Here is a 25,008-nt window from a genome sequence, read left to right on the forward strand (position 1 = left end):
TTTGAAGTTAAAAGGGTGTGAAAAAAAAAAAAAAATTTGGTTTGGTATGCAATTTTTTTTATTTATTTTTTATTTTTTATTTAACTTAGGAAGTGTTGCAATATGAAAAAAAAAAAAAAAAAAATTAATTAATTAATTAATTAATTTCAATTATTGTGAAAGACCAAGTGCATGAGGCAATTTGTAGATTATCTCTTCTTCTTCTTTTTTCCATTTTTTTTTTTTGGGTTGAAAAACAGGTAGAAATTGTATATTGCATTGTAATCTAAATAACATGGTACATAAAGTATTTGTCCTAAAAGTATATTCCCTCTCAGCTGTCCACAACTTCAAGATAACGACATGAAGATTAAGAACTATTTCAACGTGGCTACTGATCAGAACCTTCAAGAATTAATAATGTTTCATATACCAACGTCGAACTCAAACTGCAGTACCAGTTTGGATAACCACCATCAAGTATGAAATCTGTAAATCAAAGTAAGACACGTGGACCATTTCTCCAAAAAAAAAAAAAAAGTAAGACACGTGGACCAAGTTATCATGCATGATTTAATACCCTATAACGGGCCATGCAAATTAAAGGCCAATCCTCATCTCATTTAGTTATCACCTCCAAAAAGAAGCTAGAAAACAAAAAACTCTCTAAGCTCTCTCTCCGTCTTTACCCTCGGGTCCTTCATTTCTTAACAAGGTTTCCACCACAAGTTCATGCTAAACTGATTCTAACTCCACTTCCCTCAAAGAACCCTAAGCTAAGGTGAGCAAAATCTAGGTTTAAACTCTTTTAACCATGAATTTTCATGAAATTATTAGTTGGTTGTTGTTTGCGTTTGAGAAATTTCTTGTAGAAACTGTTTTCTAATGGACGCTACTGTGAAGTTAAGTAGCTACCTGAATTTACATGTGGGTGTGGTGATTTCCCAAGAATATGGCCTGCATGTATGATTTGATTTGAAAGTTGAAACTTATGCTTGCTTGTACTCTTAGACGATAGATTAAGGCAAAATATGTTCTGGGCAAGTGTTTAAATGAGTAAAATGACTAAATGAACTTATGAAATCGCTAATTTATGTGCGGCATGTGTAGTTGATTGAGTGATTTGAGATTATTTCATATACTTGTTAAAAGTTGTGCTAATCTGTTGAGTTATTTGATAATTTAAAGTTATGAAATTTTCTACGACAACCATGGAAACAGTATATTGAGGGTTATTACATCGTGTGTCTAGCATATGTTTATGAAATTTCAAATGAGGATAAGGCCTTTTGAGGACACTTAGTGAATTTACAAGAAAACTCCACAAAACTGTTGACAGGGAAGTTTTTGTGCGTACAACATGAAAAATTATGTAATAAATTGTATACTGTAAATTTGGATGTCTAGAATAATTTAAATGAAACCTAAATCTCTTATCTTTGCAATGGAAGGTTTCCTACCAATTGGATGAGTATAAAATTATAATAGAATTTCTAATTCGACTAAAATTCTGTTAGGGTGGCAGATCTGAGTAAGATGTGGCTTGTATGATATTTTATAAATTATGGATTTATGCTTTGGCTCAGAAAAATTCTTGAAAAGTACTAGATATCCATAGTAGTCACTTTGGAAATTGGCATGAAATTTGGATGTAATTTGATAGCCCATTTAGAATTTTGTAAGTAAGTCTACCCTGCTGGAATAGGCAGTAAACATCAAGTGACATACCTAACTTTGGGGATTTATTTCCATAGCTAAAATGAATGAAGTGAGCTGTAAATTGTTATGCTCATCATTTGGTATGTCTAGAACCTAGATAAATTTTGAAATGCCTTGTTTATGTTGTTTAATACGCATATGATAAATTGTAAATGCTGCAACTACAGTTTCTGTTTAGTGCACTGCTTTGCAATTGTTTGATGGTTGACTGATTCTTGCCATGTTGGTTGATTGGGATCCCTTAAACATATTGTGTGGGGTTATTAGGGGCTTAGGACCGATTGGAATAGTGATAATTGAAGAAATTAGATTAGGTATTAATCAATGAGATATATGCCAAGGGTTGTGGTTAACTTGAGTTATGTTGCAAAGTTAGTAATTAGCCTTTGCTATCGGTCTAGTAAAATTTGAGTTTACTTGAGCATTGATTGAAAACAAACTTTGAAAGATTACAATTATGACACTCTTTAAAAACCAGTTGTAGTCTTGTAGATATGCTATGAACTTTGGCCTAGTAAGGCAAGAGAGAGATTCAAAGATAAAAGCATGATTCGTTTTATAAACACAAAAATAGTTTTGAGTGTGATGGCCTTGTAGATTGACAACCTAAGCCACGAGGGGACTGTGTTCTTGTAGACTTGCAACCTAGTCCACGAAGGTTTATATTCCTTGTAGACTGACAAGCCTTTAGGGCACAAAGGATTGTATTTCTTGTAGATTAGCAACCCCTAGGCCATGAGGGTTGTATTCCTTGTAAACTAGCAACCACTAGGCCACAAAGGGATCTTTAGGTCTTTGTAGACTGGCAACCCCAGCCACGAGGGGCTCGATGGATCTCTAATGATTGGCAACCAGATCATTAGGGGCCATGTTTTTAGATAACAGTACAATTACATGTTCCTTGTAGTTTTTCTAGTATTATGCAACAGTATAAGATCTGTCTTTCTCTAGATCATATTATGGAATATGTTATGTTTATATATGAATGGAATCATGCTATATGTTTCAGTTTTTGGCCACTATAATATGCCTTCAAAATTATTAGAAATTATGTTCATTAGTACAAAATCCGTACTTTTAGAAAGCTCATGAAAATATTTATTTTAAAATTAACTTTGTATAAACAAGTTATATCCACGTGAGAATATTTTGTTTATCATGCAATCATGCATACTATTAAATCTTCCATGTCATGCCTCCCTTACTGAGCAAGTTGATTGCTTAGATTTGTAGGATATTCTTTAGTGCAGCCAAGAGTCTTAACATGGAGAAGCAGTATTTTGTATATGGAGTTAGTAGTAGCTATTTGATGATTTGATGTATATGAGACAGAAGGGTCGTATTTGCATAGATAGTCTTCCACTGTATCTAATGTTATTATGTCTGCAAGATGTTATGTTTTGTTTAAACAGCTTATAGATGCTCTAATGGATTCCAGTAGGTGGATAAGTTACCCATATTTTGTTAAGGACTAAGGAGTGTGTTATAATATTAGAAGTTTCCAACTATGAAATGGCAAGAAATTTAAGTTGTTAACATGTTAATTTAGTTAAGTTTAATAATAACTCCATAGTAAGTTAATGCAACAGCATCATGTAAGGCAAAGAAAAAAAAAAAAAAAGCTTAATGTTCCTTTCAGTTTTTTTGTGTTAATATCATGCACAAGTTTGGTATTAGCATGTTGGTCCATCTCAAATCGGGGTGTGAAAAAATGGTACTGAACCTATAAAGGTAGTTTTATTCAAAATTACAAAATTGGTTGGGTCAAAACAGCCCATCTAGTTTACAAAAAAACACTGTTATGTTCCCCGTTCAATTGTATAAGTGATCCAATTAAACAATTAGACCGGCTTAGGTATTGGTTCATTGCCCTACCCATCTGATTGGCCATGCCAGGTTTAATAACTTAATAACAAATGCATCAATCAAAGACAACTTACCCTTTGACGTGATTTGCAGAGCTGGGTTGCATTGACTTGATGTTGCTAACCTTATATGCACTGACACGGGTTGCACAGGTTGACTTTATGTTGCTAGCTTCACTGGTTAAGCTGAAGCTGTCGGTTTGGTCTCCATTAGTTGACTTGCTGATCATTGATTTTTTGAACCTATTCCTTATTATTATGTACTTACAACTTTCCTTCTTGTTGCTATGTTTAGTTTCAAACCTGGCCTTATCAGAATAGTGAGCTATACATAATATTATGGTTTGTTTTTAATACAATATTCTGAATTGTTAATCTCTTTCCACTATTGGGAACTTCATATTTCTTTCCTCAGCTACTACATCATTTCCTTGCACAATGGAACTTTCTCTTACTTGCATTTCTACTCCTTATAAGAACTACTATGAAGTAGTCGATATTTCTTTACTATGCCATAGCTCTTTTTTTTTTTTGGTCATTCCTGCCTTTCATTCTTTGTTGCTGTTGGTGGGTTGGTGAATATACGCTCTTTTAGCCTTACAGTTTTTGGTGATTCTAGAAATATTTAATCCACATCTGTTGGGTGCTTGAACTTTTTACATGTGATTTGTTTTGTTCTTTGTTTGTGGAGATGATTGAAAATCTCTATCTTTGGGGTATTTCTAGTAATATAATTTGCTTATGATATCTAAGCTATTCTATAATTTCTACTCTACTTTTGTTGGCAATTGTAAATTCGAAAAATCTTGGCATTTGGTTAAGCTATGTATAATTAGAATGCTCCTTTGAATGGATTTATTTTTGACTTTTCACTTTAATGTGCTATTAAGGTTTGTGTTGTTTATGACTTTTTTATTTGGTTAAGTGTTAGGGTTTTAGGCCTCAGTTGTAACAAGATTAATCAATTTTAACCAATTACTTAATTAGTCCAATTATGCAATAGATCTCAATTGGTAAACATCATTACATTAAACAAAATGGATCACAAAGAGACAAACGAATCATAAAGAAACAAACGATGTGGTGTCCTAGGGAAAATGAATGGAACAAATCGTAAACTTTGGAGGGATTTAACCTTACAATCCTAAGGTAATCAAAAGTCTCTAGAATAGAATGAAAGTTTATACAATAGATTTGACCCTAAATCTACTACTACTTTATGTTATATTTATTAACGTGACTACACATAGTTCCAGTTTCACTAACTCCTCTATTCTAGATCTTGTTGCACATGAATGTTTGCTAATGACTATACGAAACCACTTGAAGATTTAGATCAACAACTTTGAGGTAAAGTTGATTGCAACAACTTCACTTTAATCAATGGATCATTGGTTGATGCTTCAAGAGAGATGGAAAACTCCAAGATCTGTTCACAGTAACACTGCTCTCAAAAAGTCTTGAAAAATGTGCTCTAAGGTTGCTTTTATATTTATCTTGTAAACCACAAAACCTTGAATCAAACGGCTGAGCAAAAAGTAGATTAGATTCAATTCTACACAAATCTCGATCGGTCGAGATTCAGCTTTGATCAAAACCAAGACTTACTAGGATTCTAAGAGTTTAACCAATACATCTTGAATCTTGACTTGTCGTGCACTTGAACATGTCTTCATTACCAACACAAGACTTACAATGATTCTAAGAGTTTACACAAGGTCACAATTTGCCAATCAAGTCCTACAGACCTAATAGTAAGTATGTTAAATTTTTTTTTTTTTTTTTTTTTTTTAAGTCAACTTTTGAGCTTTTGGTGAATCTAGAAAATCTGAATGAAAAAATATTTCTCTTTGAGCCTTTCTTTTGGTGGATTTTTCTTAGTTTATATTAATTGGTTTTTGATTGTGAGTTGTCGGTTTTGCTTGTAGAAATTTTGGAACACTAAGTTTAAAAAAGGTGCGTTGTTGTTTTATTTTACGAGATTCAGTATTGATAATTTCTACAGGTATCATTTGATTCTCACTTTGAAGTGCTTCCTATGAAAATAATTCGTAGTGTTTGGGATCATAGGTAGGTCTTCATATAAAACCTTGTACATTTTGATATATTTCATATCATGTTAATTTTTTGTAATGATCAAAAGTTTTTATTTGTTTTATGGTTTTTAAAACTTGAAAAAGGATTGATATTTTACCAAAAAAAAAAAAATAGAACAATATTATTGTTCACGAATGTGCAAATGTGCCCATTATATTTTTTCAGGTCTTTATAAAGCCTTCTTAGAAGTTTCCTCACACTCTTCCTCATTTTTATTTATCAATTTGCAGTATTTTTAAGACGATAACATGGAAGACAAGTGTGGAATCAAGAAAGATGTTACAGAAGTATTCTTTTTCCAATAGAATCAATGCTTTAATGTTGCTTTTGTTCTCATTATTTTTTATTATGAACTCTTTTATTCTCATAATCCATTTTGCTAATGGTAATTTTTGGCTTGCGCAGTTGATAGGCAATACCCCAATGGTATATCTCAATAATGTTGTGGATGGTTGTGTTGCCCGTGTAGCTGCCAAGCTTGAGATGATGCAACCATGTTCCAATATTAAAGATAGGCATATAACTCTTAATTAACCTTTTTTTTAATTGATTGTATTTTGATTTATATATGTTGATATAAAAACTAGGGTGAATTGCAAACTACATTCTTAAAATTTAGGGGTGTTTAGATTTTACGCTATGAATCTTCAGAATTTGAATTTTATCCCCTAGAGTTTGAGAGTGTTTGAATTTTACACCCTAACGTTTTAGAATTTGAATTTTACCCCATAAATGTTAGGAGTGTTTGGATTTCACTTCCCAAAGTTTGTGAAGGTTTGGATTTTATACCTCGAAATTTCAAAATTTAGGAGTGTAAAATCCAAAAACTCTCAACTTTAGGGGGTACTTCAAGATTTAAATCCAAATTTTGAAACCTTAAGATGTAAAATTTAAACGCCCCTGAACTTTAGGAGTGTAATTTACAATTTACCCTAAAAAATATTATATTTCCTTAAAAATCTTGTTTTAGACTTTTGCATTTGAATGAAACTTTTGGCATGTAGGGTTGCATATAGTATGATCCAAGACGCAGAGGATAAGGGTCTGATCACACCGGGGAAGGTTGGTACATTTGTCATATAGGTTTTGCACCTTCCAAAATTTCCTTTCTTGGTGGAATAGAATTGAACCCAAATAAAATATATCCTCTGATTGCACCTGTGGCTTTTCATAAGGCATTTGATACACATTTTCATTGCACACTATGCTGTTATTAACCTCATTATGACTCAAACTCTTAAAGTGAGACTTACACAACCATTAAGGGATTTGCTTCACAGTTGAGTAATGCTCATATTACACTGTTTTATTTCTATTTTTATTCTCACTTCTACTTCTAATTCTTTGTTCTTTTAGTTTATCTTTAATAACTCATATTTAATTGCATATGAGACATTGTTACATATGTAGTACTAGTCCAAATTACTGAACAGTTGAACTAACACATTTTCCATTGATTTTGGACATGTTTGAACAATGGCAAAAGACTGTTCTTATGGAGATAACAGGTGGCAATACTGGAATTGGGTTGGCTTTCATTGCAGCCATCAAGGGTTACAAGCTAATCCTTATCATGCCAGCTTCATATAGCCTTGAGAGAAGAATTGTGTCCCTAGCTTTTGGAGCTGAGTTGTACCTCACAGATCCTGACAAGGGCCATGAAGAAGCACTTAAGAAGGCTGACGAGCTCTTAAGCAAAATCCCTAATAGTTATCTGTTAAAACAATTTGAAAATCCTGCCAACCCAAGGGTATTGTTTGCGTCTGCATCTGCTATCTTCTGATATGGATAGATGATTGACACCATTAACAAATCATTCTGTCATTCTTAATTCAGATCCATTATGAAACCACTGGCCCAGAGATATGGAGAGATTCAGCACAAAAAGTTGATGTTCTAGTTGCAGGGATAGGTACTGGGGGTACAATAACTGGTGCAGGGAATTTCCTCAAGGAGAAAAACCCCGAAATAAAGGTCCACTTGTATACAATGCTTGTTTCTTAGAGAGAGAGAGAGAGAGAGAGAGAGAGAGTATTTAATGGTCCATTGACTCCATTTTATCTTGTATAAATGTAGGTGTATGGGGTAGAACCGGTTGAAAGTGCCCTCTTGAATGGAGGACAACATGGTTAGTTAATGCTTAGTAGCTTCAATTCTTTATTCTCTTTTGGTACTTTTCCCTCTATAATATACATGCATTTTCTCTGCATAAAATCTTTTATTTTATTTGTACATAAGAGAAGTTCTAGATTTTCAAATTTCACTGGTATCAAATATCTTCTATTTTATGAGATATTACGAGGTGTCTAAACCCAAAATGTTGAAACTTTATCAGATGTGTGATTTTGCTAACTATTAGGTTTTTTTAGAGAGCGTTTTAAACCTATAATACCCACTCTTAATGATTATTCTTTGTTATCAGAAACTCCAAATCTCTTATTTAACAATATGAGGCTTTACTAGTTAAACTAAATATCAATTGGTAATACATTTTGCAGTCATCATTTTGGAGTGTCATTAGGAAATCCAAAGAGGATGGACCACCTTTGTTGGTTTTAGAACTGAAAATGGCCGGTTCTTTTCTTTTATGGGATAGAGATCACTCATGTTTGAATAGTCAATTCCTTGTTAAATTTGGCTGGCATAAATCATCTAATGTCTCATTATATGTGATATTTATTTAACTTATGTGTTTTACATTTGATTTTAAATGACAGTTCTCTAACTGTCACGCGAATGCACATCTCATAGGCAAGCATCTGATTCAAGGAATTGGTGCTGGTTTTATCTCTGCTGTTCTGGATGCCAATGTGCTTGATGAAGTTATTCAAGTGAGTCTAGAGTATTATATTTGCATTCATCTTGATTTCACATGTAATATTATCTTCTTGTGCTATAATTTTGTGAAGGTACTAGAACAGTCAGAATACATGAAAATGGGAAATGCAATTACAATAGTCTTGCAATGGGGTTACAGCCCATTATCACCTTTAAAATTGTGTAATCATTAATATAAAATGATTGATGCATCTTGGAAGTAACGGATAATCAGCTCCTTAGTCCTTAAAGACATTACAAAGTTCAAATGTATACGTTTTTAACCAAGACAGGTCTTTTCTAATTTTTTTAAACCTTTGGGGGATTTTTTTATCCTTTTTAATTTTGGTTTATTTCAATCCTGTCTATTGGTAAAGTTCATTTCAGTTGTACTTTTTCCAAGATATATCATCCAGATGTGAGTCGATTTATGGAGCTTGCAGTTGGTCGGGTTTCTTTATGTAATGAAGAATTCTAATTCTTTCCGAAAGTTCACTTCTTGCAAGCTGATTTCTTGAGTATAGTTTAGAAAAGAAAAGATTAAAACTCATGTTTGGTTCAGGTTGAAAACTGTTTTTATTCGCTATTTTTGATAACCAGTTCATTACAAAGAAAGCTAATTCTTTCTGAGAAATTGGTCCTCTGTGGTTACTTTTATAATTATATTTTAGAAAAGGAAAGATTCAAAATCATATTTGGTTTAGAAGGATTTTATATTAATGAAAATGCACTATTTTATTGGAGACCTTGTTTATCTTGTTATTGTCTTTTTGTTAAGGAAGGCTTGGAAAGGAAAATGCCTACATTTTCATGAAATGGATCATTCTAGTAAACATTTACCATACTTAGTGTTTTCTTTGTAAATCTTGTCAAAGTATAAGCTTATCCCAGCTATATTGTTTCCATGGCAACATTTCTGATTTCTGTTAGGTGCTACTATGGATGGATTTCCTTGCAATGACTTGAGGTGTTTTTGGCAACTTTTTCCAGGTATCTAGTGCGGAAGCTATTGAAACTGCTAAGCTGCTTGCCCTGAAGGAAGGTTTGCTGGTATAGTGATTATCTAAGATAATATGTAAAGGTTCTAGAGGAATTCCTTACTCTTCTTCTTTTTTTCTTTTTTTTTGTTAAACAGATAATATCAACACTTCTTTTGCTGCTTGTCTTTTTGATTTTTCCAATTCTTTGGTGAATGTAAGAGCATGTTTATTGCAGGTGGGGATTTCATCTGGTGCTGCAGCAGCTGCTGCGATAAAGGTGGGAAAGAGACCTGAAAATGCTGGGAAACTCATTGTCGTAAGTCTTATAGCCTTCCTATTAGTGTTCCTAGTTAGTGTTCCTGGTAGTGTCATAAATATGTCAGACATGTTTAACCAACCCAAAGTATTGCATATCAATTATCAACCTAATCCAAAAAAATTCTTTTAAAATTGGATATTTAACCTATTTCAAAATATAAAATGTATATTTCCTTACATGGCTTGGAACAAAGAACAGGTTGAGTTTGTATAGAATTCAGGTCAATTATCGATTTGGAACTCCAAAAAAGTCTTTATGTCAGATCTAAACCTCCAATAGAATCCAACATTTTCTAGACTCCACATAGGCTAATATATCTAGTCACCAATGTCACATAGACAAGTTGCATGAACTCAAGTGTCATGATACTAGCTGTGTCACAAAGACCGCAAGTACCAGGCATTGGCTACAGTGTCACACAGACTCAAGTGCCACACAAAGACTGCAAGTAATAGGTACTAGCTATCATGTCACACAAACTCAGGTGTCATTATATTAAGCCATCATGTCACAAAGACTCAGGTGTTGCACCACTGGCCATGTCACAAAGACTGCAAGTACTAGTTACTGGCCATTGTCTCACATAGACGCAGGTGTCACCATATAAACCACCGTATCACAAAGACTTGGGTGTTGTGCTACTGGCCATGTCACAAAGACTGCAATTATTGGGCCACCGTGTCACAAAGACTTAAGTGCTTCCATGCCAACGTCACAAAGACTGCTGCATCCAATTGGGTAATCACAATTATCACATATTCACAGCACACACGCACGAACAACATAATGAGCTCACAAGTATGATGTAATTAAATTTCATAACATATTTCCAAGTAATTCCAAGAAAACCTTCAATAACCAATATTTCAAAACCATTCTTTGTCAGGAAATTTTCTATCAATTTTCCAAATAACACAAGTCAATATAAAACATCTTTAGAATTTTCATGCCAACAAATCATGCATTTCTTTATATGCAATTTCAAATATAAATTTACTGGCCATGTTTCCTGCATTTTCCATAAACGATTAACTAACAAGAATAGTACACATAGTACATTTTAGGAAAACCAAGGACAATGTTCCAAATTGGGGTTTAACCATAAAATAATTGAGTGCAAATGTGCAATAATGATTGTTTTACAAAAACCCCATTAAAAATATACTTACCTCATAAAGTTCACCAATTTACCTCAGTTGGACATTACACAAGCAAGCAAGTCAAATTACTAGGTCCACCACCAAGTACCATGAAACCTAGAAAGACAATCATCAAGTCTATTAAGAATAAGGCTTATCACAAAGTACACCATTCCAAAACAAGAAAATCCAATCCATGGCCACATGACAAGGTGTCACAAAGACGAGGTTGTCACAAAGAATGGGTGCCAATATACAATGTCACAAATTCAAGGATTACACCAACTCAAGTCAACATGTACTAACAACCAAGATTGAAAACCCATAACTTCACCTATAGCAATCATCTCACCCTCAAGTCAAGTAAATGCAACCTCATAATTCATTGAGGCAATTTATCGAACACTTGACATGCAACAATCATATTCACATGAGTCTAAGTAGTCAACTTCAACAACCCTAATAAAACCCATAATGTTGCTCAAGAAAACTAACCCTCAAATTCAGTTTTCAAATCCACATCATACATCAAAATTAACGGCTAAGCATTAAACTAATTGCATGAAATATCACACAAAAACCCAAACCCATAGATGCCATAAATTGAAACTTCCAAACCCTAACTTGAGATATTTTCGACCATTAATCCAAGACAACCCTTCATATTAATTAAACAAAACCCAAGTAGTAGTATTAACTTAATATGACTAGGATCCAACATTAGTGACAAACACGCATATTTAAACTAAGCTATCAAAGAAATATGAAAATTACCTTTGTTTTTATGACGGCAAAGAATAGAGAGGAAAATCTAGAGCTTCCATATAAGATTGCTGGAAAGCAACCTCCAAAAGAGTGGTGGAGAAGAGAAAAAGATAAGAGAAGTGGTCTACACGTGGGGTTCATTGGGAGAAAGTGAGGATAAGTTGTCATCCACTCATTCCATTTGTTGAATTTCCAATTTGCCGTACTTCTTTCTTAATTTTTCCATTATTGACCCAAATACACCCAAATGTTTTAGGGGTATTATTGGTTTAAAAATTATTTTTAGAAATATTTTATGAAAAAATGGTAAAATAATTAATTTTGTTAACAGTTTTTTTTTTTTTTTTTTTTATAAAGGTGATGTTAAAATTTCTTAATATAATTTATTGATCGTTGTTGTAAGAAACTCGTTAATATGACCTATAAATTAATTATATAATTTTTTTTTTTTTTCAAAGAAGAATTGTGTCAAGTGTATGGCTTAAAAGTTAAGTCTGTACTTGTCAGCATATGTTGAACCCAATTCCACTAAAGATATCTTCTGATTTTGCGTGCCACACAGGTGATTTTCCCCAGCTATGGGGAGCGTTATTTGTCTACCGCACTCTTTGATTCCATTAGACATGAGGCGGAAAATATGACTTTTGACTGATGTTTTCATTAAATAAGAACTAATGTCTTCACAAAGATGAAGTATGATGAATTTGAGAGATTATCTTCGTAGTCTCTGTTTTGAAGATATACCAGTAAAGAAAAAAAAAAAAAAAAAAAAAAAAACCATGATACTATACATTGTTGACTCTTATATTTAAACCTTTCTATGTGCGTGCTCAGAAAGCACATGGAAAGGCCCAAATAGGATGGCAATTTAATTTAAACACATGCAGTTTATTGTTTGTAATTTAAATTACACCCCATCTGCCTTTCCACTTGTGAAGAACTTCGATCTCTGGATGGTGTACTCCTCAGGTGGATGTAATTTGTTCAAGTCTAACATATAAAATTATGTAATCTGTACCAAGTCCAACATATTAAATGTCTTCCAGATTTCTTTACCTCTACTTGAACCGGCTGAATTTGTTCCACCATATTATTTGTTGAGGTGCGAAAATCATGGACTTTAGGCAGTCTGACTAAGTTCAATGCATGTTTCTGAACCTTCCCTGATAGATAATAGAGGATGGTGATTGTCTAGTAAAACTATGGACAACACGTTGTAGTCAAATTCAGCTTTTGCAGGTGCATTATCCTATGGCTCTGTCTTATCCTGGCAAATACTACAATTTAAATTCCTCAAAGTTCTATTCATGGCCTCACCTCAATTTCATTTGCCCATCGGTCTGAGGTGCATGATACGGCTATAATTTAAGCTCAGGTCAAACCTCCTCCACAAAGTGAGCCAAAAGTGAGCAAGAAATTTTGGATAATGGTCAAAAGAACAATTTCTAAAAGAAAAAGTCTGCAGAAATTTTGAGAGAGTTTTTTAAGAGAGACATTAATTTGTTTTAATGCAGCATCACTCTCTTCAATTTGCTTCACATAATCAATTTGAGAGGACCTACTAATGGACTGCGTTAGGACTTCCAAAAACTCAAAGGGGAGTAGACTCCATGTTTGTTCTTGTTGAGAGGTTTTCTAGATAGACAGATTGTGTGGTTGCATGGAATTCTAAATTCCACTACTTTTTGACCATTATTCAAAATTTCTTTCACACAATTTAAGCTTTAGATTACATGAAAGTATATTAGTTGTTAAATCTTGATGTGGCTTAATTTTTTTATTGGATAGATTGCTCTTTTCATCCAATATGTCATTTTGATTGTTGTATGATTGCTGTAAAGTTTAATATATTTTGGAATTGATTGAATTTGCATGTTCATCGAAATCTCAAATTACGTTTTTACTTTTTAATGATATTGACTTGCAATTATGATAATTTTAATCAATGAATAATTTTTTAAGCAAGTAAATATTTTACAAAACAAACTTGAATGAAAAGGAAATTATTTTGAATTATGTGAAGACTAATTATTATATCTTAAACAATGTTACATACAAACTTTTTTTTTTTTTTTTTTTGGGGTAAGAAGGGAAGTCGCATTTAACTAAAAAGAATCAGTACATAGCCAGCTTAAATACAGACCCTGGCTATCAGCCTTAAAAGTTTTCATGATGTCCACAGTCGAACAGGAATACAAGGTGAAATCTGAAACTTGTAAACAGCCTAATCTAGCAAGTTGATCAGTGCACATGTTGGCCTCATGGAAGACATGCTTGATCCGATAATGGGGAAGACGGTTAACCAATTGCCTACAGTTGTCAAACAGCCCAAAAACGACAGCATTTGAATAGCTTGGATTAGTGAAAGCGTCAACTAGAGCTTTTGCATCTAACTCAATAATAAGAGCAGCCACATTCATTTGTTGGCATAGCATAAGGCCATCTTGAAGAGCCCATAGCTCCACAAGGAAGCTATTAACCTTCTCAATTTTTCTCGCAAATCCTGCAACCCATCTGCTAGCTTCATCCCTTACCAAGCCTCCTCCACCAGATAAGCCCAACAACGAATTTGAGGCCCCATCAGTATTAAGTTTCATCCAGCCTACCTTCGACTTTTCCCACCTGATTTTCCTAATGCAGTTCCTAGCTTTATCAGCACATAGTAAGAATTCTGAGGCTTGCGCTACAATGTCTCTTGCCAAATTCAGGTTGCTACTACTGCGCTTAAACACAGTTGTTCCGTTGTTTCTAAATCCCCCAAACAACAAAAAGAAAAACAACATTCCATGGTAGGCTAGTGGGATTATGGTTCAGCATCCATTTGCCGTTAGTATTGAGCCAATCTTTGAAGTTTTGAGTAAAGAAGGTGTTGTTAGAAGCTCGAACTCCCAATTGATGCCAGACAGTTTTAACCATATTACAATCCTGAAGGGCATGAGTAATTGTTTCCACCTCTAATTGGCATAAAGGATAGGTAGTATCTACCACCATTCCCCTTCCAGCAAGACAAATTTTAACTCCGATGCTATCATGCATGCATTTCCAAACAAAAGCTTGGATTCTTGGGAGAGTGTAGGCTTTCCAAATCCAGCTCCTAGAGAAAGGAGGGGCCTCCAGGGAGTTGGTGGTGAGCAGATAAGCACTTTTCATCTCAAAACCACCTTTGGGGAGAATTTACAAACCAAGTTATCACCTCCCCTCGCAATATAGGAGTAGGAGTACCTTGAATTTTTGCTTTAATATTCTGGGGCAGCTCAAATGGAATCATGGACCAATCACAGCAACCATAGGGAGTGATAACATCTCTTACCTTGAGGTCGAGATCAAATTGAGGCAGCAAACCATGGATGAGATTCCTAATGGGACCAAGTTTTGTCCAGGCATCTGTCCAGAAATTTAAACTACAATCCCAACCCGGATTCCACTTGATCCCCTTGATGAAGGTGTCCTCACCTCTTTTAATACCTTTCCAAGTGGGGGATTCTGGCAGCCCTGCTTCTCGGCTGGAATTAATTCTCCGTTGAGTGCAATACTTCTTCTTAAGAACTCTCACCCAAAGACCGTCAAGTTCCTTGTTGAACCTCCAATTAAGTTTGGCTAGTAAGGCTGTGTTTCTACCTTTAGTAGTTTGGAGTCCCAACCCTCCAAGATCTTTTGGCTTAGTAACCTTCCTCCAATTAACCCAGTGCATCTTCATTGCAGTTTTAGTAGACCCCCATAAGAAATTTATGTTAACTCTATCAATATCCTCAAGTATTTTGCTCGGGAGATAGACATTTTGCATGGTGTAGGCTGGTATGGTGGAGGAAGAAGCTTGGATCAAGACTATTCATCTAGCCATTAAGAGAAGATTACCTTTCCACCTTGCAAGCTTTTGTTTCACTCTATCAAGACACAATCAAAGTCATGCCTGCAGCTCATAGAGTGCTTCAAAGGAAAACCTAGATATTTTCCAAGGTTGGGAGTAGTTTGGAACCCGAGGGTGAATGTTGGAATAACCCTTTGGTCTGGATCTACATTTGGAAAAAAATAAATCCGAGACTTAGCTTCACTAACAACCTGTCCGAATCTGGTACAGAACTCCTAGAGGACCCCTTTGATTGTATTACAATTCTCAAGATTGGCATGGGCAAAAAGGACCAAATCATCGGCAAAGAAAAGGTAAGAGAAGGCAGGACCGCTTTTGGAAGTTTTTACCTTTGCCCACAACTTCGCACTGCATTTTTCTTCGATAAGTTGCCCAAGGAATTCCATGCACAGTATGAAGACATACGGTGAGAGTGGGTCGCCTTGTTTGATGCCCCTAGAAGGCCGAAAGGGGTTCATGCATCCACCATTGAAGAGTAAGGAGGTAGAAACTAAAGAGATGCAACTCATGATAAGCTCAATAAGATTTTCCGGAAAATTAAACCGCATGAGCATCTCTCTGATAAAACCCCATTCAAGTTTGTCATAGGCCTTCTCTAGGTCAATTTTTATTGCCATATATCCAATCCTCCCTTTAGCTCTCCCAATAGTATGAATAAGCTCTTGGACTAAGATGGTGTTGTCCACACCCCTTCTTCCCGAAACAAATGCTGCCTGAAATGGAGAGATCAATCTTTCCAAATGCGGTCTTATCCTAGCAACAATGACTTTTGTAATAACCTTGTAAACTGAGTTGCATAAACTTATTGGTCTATAATTACCAATAGTCTCAGGGCCTTGGATTTTCGGAATAAGAACTATAAGGGTACGGTTTAGATATTTCGGGACCTTCCTTTCCCTAAACACCTTCATCACTTCCTTCTTCACAAAATCCCCCACTACAAGCCAAAATCTTTGAAAGAACCCGGCATGCAACCCGTCTGGACCTGGGGCTTTGTAGGCTTTCATAGACCAAAGGGCTTCTTTAATCTCAGCAGGAGACACCATCTTGGCAAGACTGCATTTATCCTCATCAACAAGCTAAATTTGCCAATTTGAAATTTTCTTGGTGCACCAATCAGCTATGGAATGAGAAGTTGTGTATAAAGAAATAAACCCAAATCTGAAATACTCCATAACTTCCCTCTCATTTGTGATCCAATCCCCTGCACTGTTTTTTACTGAAGCAATGAGATTCCTCTTTCTTCTGGCTAGAGCAGATATATGATAAAAGGAGGTGTTGTGGTCTCCTTGAATCATCCAGTTAATTCTGGATTTCAAAGCCCATAAATCTCATTCCTGGTCCAAAAGTGTCCCCAATTCTAAATGGAGAGTTTTCTCTAACTCGATAAGAGGTGCACTCAGCCTGTTTGATAAAGCTCGTTGGGCCCCATAAAGTCTTGTGAGGACTCTTTTCTTCTTAGTATGAATATTCCCGAAGTTGTTTTTATTCCACAAGGCAGCATCTTTGGTGAATGTATCAATGGAGTCGACCAGATTTATATTGTGGCTCCATGCTTTAGAAATAACATTCAGAAAAGACAGATCAGATAACCAAAAACTCTGGAAGCGGAAGGGTTAACTCAGTCTGATTGTTTGGGGTGGAAATACTTCCATGAGGACTGCACAATGATCAGAATGGCACCTAGGCAAATGGGTAACCTTAGCATCCAGATATAAGACACACCAACTGGGATTCATGAAGAACCGATCAATCCTTTCAAGAATGAGGTCATTTATGTCTCTTTTGTTTGTCCAGGTGTATCTCGAACCCGAAAACCCCATATCAATCATGTTGCACCTGTCCAAACACTCCTTAAATAAAAGGGAGCGATTGAGACTCACACCTCTCCCTCCAAATTTATCCCCTTCTATTAGTGGCTCATTGAAGTCCCCTACCATGATCCAGGGCTTATTGTGTAGTTCAACCACTTTAGCCAAATTATTCCATAAGACCTGCCTCTCCTCACTTCTAGGACTAGCATAAATAGCTGAAAATAACCAAGCAAAGTCAACGAAGAGTACCTTAACCTCTACATAAATTTACTGCTCCGTGTTGGCAAGAATTTGTACTTCCACTTTATCATAATTCCACAATGACCAGAGCCCACCCGCGTAGCCAATAGTATCAATATGTATGGCCCCATCAAAGGGGAGTCTGTCAGTGATCTCTCTAGCTCTTTCACCACCTAATTTAGTTTCCATGACCACAAAGATGGCTAGATCATGATTGCGAGTGAGTTCTCGAACATGGTTTTAAAAATTGGGATTCAGAACGCCCTTACTGTTCCAGACGATTATATTCATGATAAATTAGTGATTCGAAAAGGGGCAGACATCAGTAGGAGGGGGTAGCTCTGCTTCCATCCTCAACTTCCATCCTATCCTCTCCATTAACTTCTTCAACTGGCCGAACCCAGGACTAAAAGTCAGTCGATGTTCGAGGACTCCCATCCTTACTTCCCAAGCTAAAGAGTGTAGATTAAGCATCACAGTTTGCTTGAACACTTAGATCACCTTAATGCAATGACGAATCCCTGTGGCTAGGTCTGTTTCGCATAGAATCTGGGTCGTGATGAGTTGTGGAATCACCCACCAACTCTACGCTCTTTCCTCCTTCAGTACCGGACCCTCCATTAGCAACCTCTACCTTATGATCTCCAGCACCTCCATCACCTCCCCCTTCAGGTTGGTGGCCCACCTCGACTTCAGCATTGGCCGTGAATTTGAAGGGTGCTCTGGAGAGTAGTTCAGGTCCATGATTGAGAATGGAAGCAAGTTGGAGAGGAGATGTACCTGGATGAGAGTCAATAGCACTCTTTGTACTAGGTGAACCTAATCTTCCCCGTGCAATGACTTGCTTACCCTTGACAGAATCTCTCAATTTCAACCTCTGGGCCTAGGAAACACCAAACGAGGATTTCATGGCATCTAACTTAGTCTGCGCCCATTCGGAGTATGTTGGCCCATCATGGAAGGAAGCATGGCCTCTTTTGGCTCAGTTAAGTTTACAGGTGACCCAGTATTTTGTTTGGTCACGTGACTGGGTCCCTTAAGGGAGTGGGAGCGTATTGGTCCCTTTATTTGTCGCCTTGTAGCCATTTCTTTTCCTGGACACTACCATCCAAGGTCCATACAGCCCCTCCTCTTCTGTGCCACTATCTTTTGTCACGTTTCTAGAGGTGTCAGTACGAACAGAATCATGCAAACTACATGAGTTCTTCTCCGGCCCTTCCTCCGTCAAGTCTACCAACACTAAAACCTCCTTACATTTCCAAATAATGAACGAGCAAGCATCCTTCTGATGCCCGACGTGTCCACAGGAGAAGCATAAGCTATGGATACCCTCATACATGACTGGTTGTTCGAAGCGTCCCATGACAATGGTGTTGGTCAGTGGCTTGCTCGTATCAATCTGGACACACAACCTCGCATACTTACCCCGAGCTTCCAGGGTTGTATGCGTGTCAATCCTCAACACCCTTCCAATCGCCTCACCAATTTGCCTAAGCACATTCCTTTCATACAACTCAATGGGCAACTCATTCAACCTCACCCAGACTGCAACAAATTCGACATTTGCCATGGAGGGTTTGAAAAATGGCTCCCAAGGTCTCAAAGAAAGGAAATGGTCACCTATGAACCAAGGACCCCTCTGTAATACAAAATCCAAGTCTTCCTTAGCGTATAAGCAGATCAAAAAGAACCCATACTGAAGATCAACACAATCCATTCTACTTGAAGGTTTCCATAGCTGGTTGAGTTTTGTTTGGATGTAGTTGAATCCCATGTTCTGCACACAAGCTTGACGATAATGGCTTTGGACCATGGCTCTCAAATCCGAATTTTTGTTTCTCAAGTTAGCTTGATTGGGACTCTCCCATCTCGAGCTTCCCCTTTAGTCTCATCATCATTCGAGTCAAAATTGGCTTCGAGTCCAAAAAATCGAAGGCTTGAGCAAAAGCCCCCGATATCTCACCCACAAGCTTATCCTTAAAGGAGGCTTTTGATGCATTCCATGAACTCTAGTTGCCTTGTGACGAAGTATCCTCACCTGAACCATCGCTGAAGTTTGCATGGCGACTATCTTTAACTTTTTTGTTGCTGCGTGATAGCTCTCTTTCTTCCTCTCTAGAGAGAGCCTGTGCCTTCATTGCAAGCTTGATACATACATACTTTATGTATAAGTAACATACACATACATATATGTGTTTAAATTATTCAATATTCTAGGATCGACACTCACTCTTTTCATAGTGGATCTCACTAAACATTTAATTAACAAAATCCATTTTTATGTGAGAAAGGGTAACATGTGAACGGTTACGTAGGCTAGATAGCTGTAGTAAGTGAAAGTAGATATTCCACAAGAAAACATATAGTTATCAAATTTCACATCATTATCAAAACACACATTGTTTATGTAGCACAAACTCCTGACATATATAGTTTTCGTAGCTGAAACCAGTAGAGCAGCGTACAGGTTTCTTTATGAAATCAAACTGGTTTTGCAATGCCAATGTCTTACAAACTGATCAATCCTTCATAAGCAATTTCCAAAATGGAATTTAAACTAGATCGTCCTAAGCATCTCGGCCCCTGTTTCAGTTGATAGGAAGACGCTGTCAATGTACTGCAGAACAACTTTTGCCGCATTAATGTACTTGTGAATAGGCTCCTTCACTGAATCCTCTGATAAAAGCAAAGAAAATTCAGAAGAACGAAACCAAATAAGGAAGTCAATTTTATCTCGAGTGAAAACTTATTCACTACTGGTGTAATCGTGTTTATCATATATGTCGAACAATAGCATGATTAAAACTCAGATATCGAAATTAAACTATTAGAAATGTGATAAAAATACTGTGCATTCATCAGTGTATAGCTGTATAGAAATTGCCTCAATCTATGCCTTCACCTAGTTAAAGGTTAGCACGCCAGATTTGGGCCAAACATGTCGAAACCTGATATTCAAAATTTCCAATAGTGTATATATCAAGATGGATTACGAGATACAAATTTCACTTTGAATACTAGATATTGAAACCGTACGTTTAGGTGTGTGAGATTGTTTGAAAATGTTACTTAGTTGACCATGAACCACACTCAAACTCGATACATTTGGTCTACTTGTAAAACACACATGATTGTGACTTGTGAGCAATTTGAATAGAGCTACCAAATAGAAAGCAAAAGCCTTCGATGGAACAATAGATCTTTAGATTCATGGAAAAAGGACTTTAATAACACTTGTATCCTTTATGCTCAACACCATATCCAAGGAAGACGTAGAGGCGAGAACATGATTGACTGATTGTAGTTTAGTTTGTTCCTGAGATTGGAGCAGGACAAAGTAGAAAAACCATACACCTTAAGTTGACTATTAGTGGGAGAGGTCCCAAATAATTGTTCATATTGAGTTTGGTCATTGAGGATAGAAGAAGGTAACCGGTTAATTGTTTGTACAACAATGGGCATTGATTTTTCAGAATAGTGCACTAATAAATGTAATTAGAATCATAGCTTAAACAGTAACCAGAATGAATAAAAGTTTATATTTGGACAAACTAAAACTAGCAATGTAACCAGGAATTCTTACCATCTTCATTTAAAATCTTCAATAAGAGGTCCGGAGGAGGAAGTTCTTCCAATGCAGCAAGCACAATATTCTTGGACAAACCGACCGACAAACTAAAACATTCACCAGCAGTCCATCCAGGATATGGAACAAAAACTTGCTCATAAGCTACTGCAAATGTCTCAACAAATGAATTTTTCCTGTCATAAAAAAAGATCTATGAAAAAATAGTTTGCATATATGCAAAGCCAATAGTTGTATTACATGATAAAATTGTAGTATTTAACTTCGCTACAACCCTAAAATGGGTCTTAATATCTTTTGTTTATTAAGAAGTCAATCCATCCCCGCATTTCAATATACCATTTGTTGATACCGTATAATTTAATTGTCTAGCCTCTTAATTTCGATGGAAGTTTGATTTCTAATTTCAGGGCCATAATTTCACGGTTCAAATGGTAGATCTTTTTTTTTTTCTGGGGGAGGGGGGGGGGGGTCAATTTTCAAGATGACCAAATATGCTTAATTTTTAAATAAAATCCAACCACTTAATTGGATTAAGTTCGATAACACAATAAAGACCATGAAATTCCCATCAATGTGATTGTTCATAAACAAAATTAGGTTTGAACCGAGTGAGATATCGCAAAAATAAATAAGTTACTCAATTAAATATTTATTTTAATATTTCTTAGGAAACGTGTTTAATGGTTGTAAAACCTGCTTTAACTTCCTTTGAAATGTCATTATGAATTCTTATGGAGTTTGTGCTCTAATTTTTTTTTCCTTTGGCTAGATGAATCCCACTATTTTGGAAAAAAAAAAATCATTTCATTGATTTAAGATGCACACCTTGAAGCCTCATTTTAATTGTGGGAAATCATTTGACTTTTCATGGAGTAAATTATTTTTATTATGTCCAATCAATTCGCAACGAATTTTCATGCTTAATTAAATTGGTCCTATATAAATTTTATTGGGAAGATACATATTCCTGGAATATTCACAGTTGACAGTTCCCACTTTATTAAGACACATGTCCAAGTATGATTAATGTACAATTATTATTTTATTATTACTAGTCGCAACCTTGTGCAGCATGTTAGAATATATAACTATTTTTCAATGAACTGTAATATATTTAAAAAAACATTTGTTTCAAGTATTATCTTTTTTCTTTTTCTTTTTTAGAATTCTACAAGTAAATTTTTATCTTTTTATCTCTACAAATATATTATTTTATTATTTTTTGTGTTTAATTAATAATTTTTTCGAAGTAAATTGAAATGAACTGAAGTAGATGGAAATGGATTGAATTAGATTGAAGTGTGTTGAATGGACAAAAATGCTACATAAACTATGCTATATAAAATACTAAATAAACATCTAATAATTTTTTTTTTTTTTTTGAAAGCAACATCTAATAGATTTAGATTTATACAAAGATTCATATAGTATTGTTTTTAATTCAGTTTTCAATCACTTTATGCATATTATGCTATAATTTATACTTGAGCCAATATCCATCATAGAAAAATAATAATAATAATAATAAAAAAAGACACAAAATACGCAATAAAACATATATAGATTCCTAAAATAAAGAAGAAGACCTGCCTCAAAAGTGTGAAATCAAAGCTTGATGGTTGACTGTTCCCCTCAATCGATTGTGCAGCAACTCTTACCACATAAACAAAAAAAATTAGTAATGTTCAACTAAAAGCCAAAGACCTAAGAGAGGCCTGGGCCGAGCAGGAATAAAATTGAACTACAGGAATTTAGAGTACAGTCCCCATCGGGTGATTTTGGCATTCATAGGAGCATTTTGATTATTTTTGTGAAGTTTTGGCGGACTTGGATGAGTACTCTATCACTGAACCGGTAAATAAAGTTACTACTAAAAGTCCAAGAATATTGCTAAATGAGTAATACCTTGCATCCACACCAGTCGAGTTGTCGTAGAACAGGCATAATTGTTATCGAACAAATTTTGTTGATACTAAATGGGTCACTTCACCACGAAATGTGGCTTTTGCCAAAGAATTAAAGCAATAGTTTTTTCTTAGAAGTAAATTAAAGCAATAGTTATGTATTGTATTGTTAGCACTATCGCCAAAGTGCACCTAAGCTAAGATAAGACTCTTAAGCATCTTTTCTATTAATTCATGCAAACTACTTTTCTTATTTTGGTAATTTTCTAATATTTTTTCTTTTCTTATTCTAGTACTTTCCTTATATAATTTCATCCAATTCAATCTTCCAAATTCATCACCAACAGTTTGCTTTGTCATTTATGTTTCTCTCCATACATTACTTATGCATGAATATTGTTTGTTAAATACATCTCGTATTTTCATTAGGGTACAAAATGGCAGCCTCCTTGACAATGAAGGAATATTAGTATCTGTTTGGGAACAATTTATCCATTTTTTGCGAAAAATGTGTTAAAATATATGCATTCCCTGAAAAATTTTGAAAAAATGAAAAAATACATTAAAAAAACATAAGATTTTAAAAAGTTGTAAATAAAAACTAAAAAAATAATTACTAAAAACTAAAGCCGATGTCAAACAGGCTACTAATGTCCTCTCTTAAACCCGAATTCAAGAACTCCCCAATCAAATCTCGATGTGTGGCAAGGTGACAAAAAAAAAACCTTTACACATGAATCATGACTCACTCACTAGTAATTAAAATAGTTTTGAAAATTTCTTCTCCAAAAAAAAAAAAAATTTGTTGATGATATTAAATTATTAATAAGATATTTTTATTCACATATAATCTGATTAGAGTAGTGCTACAATTACAACTATTTTCCGATGCGACCTGGTGCTGCTCTTTAGTCAATGGTAGGTTATATTTTCAGCCACCTAGTAGGCTCAGGTCGGGTTCAAGTAGAGTCCAAACCCAACTCAGCCCAAATCATGGACACCCATAATTAATTAAGTTTTTTTTTTTTTTTTTTCATTGAAAACAACACTTAATTAAGTTTGTTAAATTAAAAACAAAAATTTTTTTAATGGAAAACACACAGAATTAAGATAGGGAAAATCGATGATTAGACGTACCGACCACTAGTAAAAATTTGCTCAAGCACTTCCCTCGCCAAGTCAATTACACGCCTAAGTCGCGCCAGGGTTCTGCATGGGCTACCGTTATCCCTCGCAGTACCATTCTTAATTTCACTTTCCACTAAATCCTGTATTGTGTCGTATTTCTTTGAGGCTTCCAAAAAATTATCCACCTTTGGTTATATTACATATAAGGAGAGACAGGGTGAGAAAACTGAGTGCAGTAATATTCTATGGTTGAAGCAGATATATTGTAAGTTATAATCAAAATTATATATTCTATGGTACACACAAACCTTAGTTTGGGGGTCCAGGTCCGGAAACTTAACAGTGATGCCAAAGTAGAAGATAGCAGTATAACTGATACGGCAAAACTGAACCAGGTCGCTGACCTTGATGTGTGGATTGTCCGAGTTTACAGTATCGGCAAGCACCTGAAGTGAATCTGCCAACTTCCTCACGGGATTGTCCCGTGTCCCCATTGCAAGAGAGCTAGATCACGGTTCACACAGAAGGTTAGCGTGTTTTAGTAACAATATAGCAGCGTGTAGAGAAGTGTGAATAGCTAGCTACACAACTAGTCTGCAAAATGTTTTTGGGACATGATTTTTATGATGAGTTTTCAAAAACAGTGCAGTCAGAGTCAAACAAGTTTCTTTTGGTTCTTACATGATTTTACTTGTGAGCGCTTAAAACAAATTTTAGAAACGCAAAAACTTACTGAACAAGCTCGGCTTTCACGCGATTGAAGGCCAAATATCACTATTTTTTTT

The 25,008-nt window shown here is 35.3% G+C and overlaps 3 protein-coding genes and 1 long non-coding RNA gene across 16 annotated transcripts; 1 reads left to right on the forward strand and 3 right to left on the reverse strand.

Moving 5' to 3' along the window:
- Nucleotides 1–601: 601 nt before the first annotated feature.
- On the forward strand, nt 602–12,741 carry LOC115979872 (cysteine synthase-like). 11 transcript variants are annotated; one of them, XM_031101946.1, is made up of 12 exons: nt 602–760; nt 3,658–3,823; nt 5,891–5,947; nt 6,066–6,175; nt 6,665–6,722; nt 7,147–7,410; nt 7,497–7,634; nt 7,737–7,788; nt 8,412–8,491; nt 9,468–9,527; nt 9,693–9,773; nt 12,243–12,741. In XM_031101946.1, the coding sequence occupies exons 3-12, from the start codon at nt 5,909–5,911 to the stop codon at nt 12,330–12,332; spliced, it is 972 nt and encodes a 323-aa protein (XP_030957806.1). In that variant the 5' UTR covers nt 602–760; nt 3,658–3,823; nt 5,891–5,908; the 3' UTR covers nt 12,333–12,741. The 11 variants fall into 11 exon arrangements, with proteins under 11 accessions (XP_030957806.1, XP_030957803.1, XP_030957809.1 ...); XM_031101943.1 differs by having other exon boundaries at nt 3,717–3,823; XM_031101941.1 differs by lacking the exon at nt 3,658–3,823 and adding an exon at nt 5,569–5,633 and having other exon boundaries at nt 603–760.
- Nucleotides 9,919–11,896, reverse strand: LOC115979873. 2 transcript variants are annotated; one of them, XR_004089213.1, is made up of 3 exons: nt 11,690–11,895; nt 10,946–11,032; nt 9,919–10,497 (listed from the first exon to the last, which is right to left on the reverse strand). It is a non-coding gene; the product is annotated as an uncharacterized LOC115979873 (long non-coding RNA). The 2 variants fall into 2 exon arrangements; XR_004089212.1 differs by having other exon boundaries at nt 9,919–11,032; nt 11,690–11,896.
- Nucleotides 12,742–16,879: 4,138 nt separating the features above from the next.
- LOC115980158 lies at nt 16,880–19,415 on the reverse strand. Its single transcript, XM_031102439.1, has 4 exons — nt 18,708–19,415; nt 18,212–18,485; nt 17,278–17,577; nt 16,880–17,103 (listed from the first exon to the last, which is right to left on the reverse strand). Exons 1-4 carry the CDS (start codon nt 19,413–19,415, stop codon nt 16,880–16,882), a joined length of 1,506 nt encoding a protein of 501 aa, XP_030958299.1.
- Nucleotides 19,416–19,985: 570 nt separating this feature from the next.
- On the reverse strand, nt 19,986–25,008 carry LOC115978746 (accelerated cell death 11-like). Of its 2 annotated transcripts, XM_031100605.1 has the most exons (6): nt 24,957–25,008; nt 24,532–24,727; nt 24,233–24,408; nt 22,782–22,844; nt 21,186–21,364; nt 19,986–20,278 (listed from the first exon to the last, which is right to left on the reverse strand). In XM_031100605.1, exons 2-6 carry the CDS (start codon nt 24,715–24,717, stop codon nt 20,160–20,162), a joined length of 723 nt encoding a protein of 240 aa, XP_030956465.1. In that variant the 5' UTR covers nt 24,718–24,727; nt 24,957–25,008; the 3' UTR covers nt 19,986–20,159. The 2 variants fall into 2 exon arrangements, with proteins under 2 accessions (XP_030956465.1, XP_030956464.1); XM_031100604.1 differs by lacking the exon at nt 24,957–25,008 and having other exon boundaries at nt 24,532–24,878.

This window comes from Quercus lobata, chromosome 3, assembly GCF_001633185.2.
Source record: "Quercus lobata isolate SW786 chromosome 3, ValleyOak3.0 Primary Assembly, whole genome shotgun sequence".
Lineage (NCBI taxonomy): Eukaryota > Viridiplantae > Streptophyta > Magnoliopsida > Fagales > Fagaceae > Quercus > Quercus lobata.

Coding starts and splice junctions, on each gene's coding strand:
- LOC115979872 (XM_031101946.1), top strand. CDS start 5,909: ATGGAAGACAAGTGTGGAATCAAGAAAGATGTTACAGAA. Junction 5,948..6,065: donor TCAAGAAAGATGTTACAGAA/GTATTCTTTTTC, acceptor TGGCTTGCGCAG/TTGATAGGCAATACCCCAAT. Junction 8,492..9,467: donor TGCTTGATGAAGTTATTCAA/GTGAGTCTAGAG, acceptor AACTTTTTCCAG/GTATCTAGTGCGGAAGCTAT.
- LOC115980158 (XM_031102439.1), bottom strand. CDS start 19,415: ATGGTCCAAAGCCATTATCGTCAAGCTTGTGTGCAGAACATGGGATTC. Junction 17,578..18,211: donor GGTTGCTAATGGAGGGTCCG/GTACTGAAGGAG, acceptor GGTTATTTTCAG/CTATTTATGCTAGTCCTAGA. Junction 17,104..17,277: donor TCGGTTCTTCATGAATCCCA/GTTGGTGTGTCT, acceptor TTATTTCTAAAG/CATGGAGCCACAATATAAAT.
- LOC115978746 (XM_031100605.1), bottom strand. CDS start 24,717: ATGGGGACACGGGACAATCCCGTGAGGAAGTTGGCAGATTCACTTCAG. Junction 22,845..24,232: donor CAAATTTTTACTAGTGGTCG/GTACGTCTAATC, acceptor TTATGTGGTAAG/AGTTGCTGCACAATCGATTG. Junction 21,365..22,781: donor TTTGATTTCACACTTTTGAG/GCAGGTCTTCTT, acceptor TTTTTATGACAG/GAAAAATTCATTTGTTGAGA.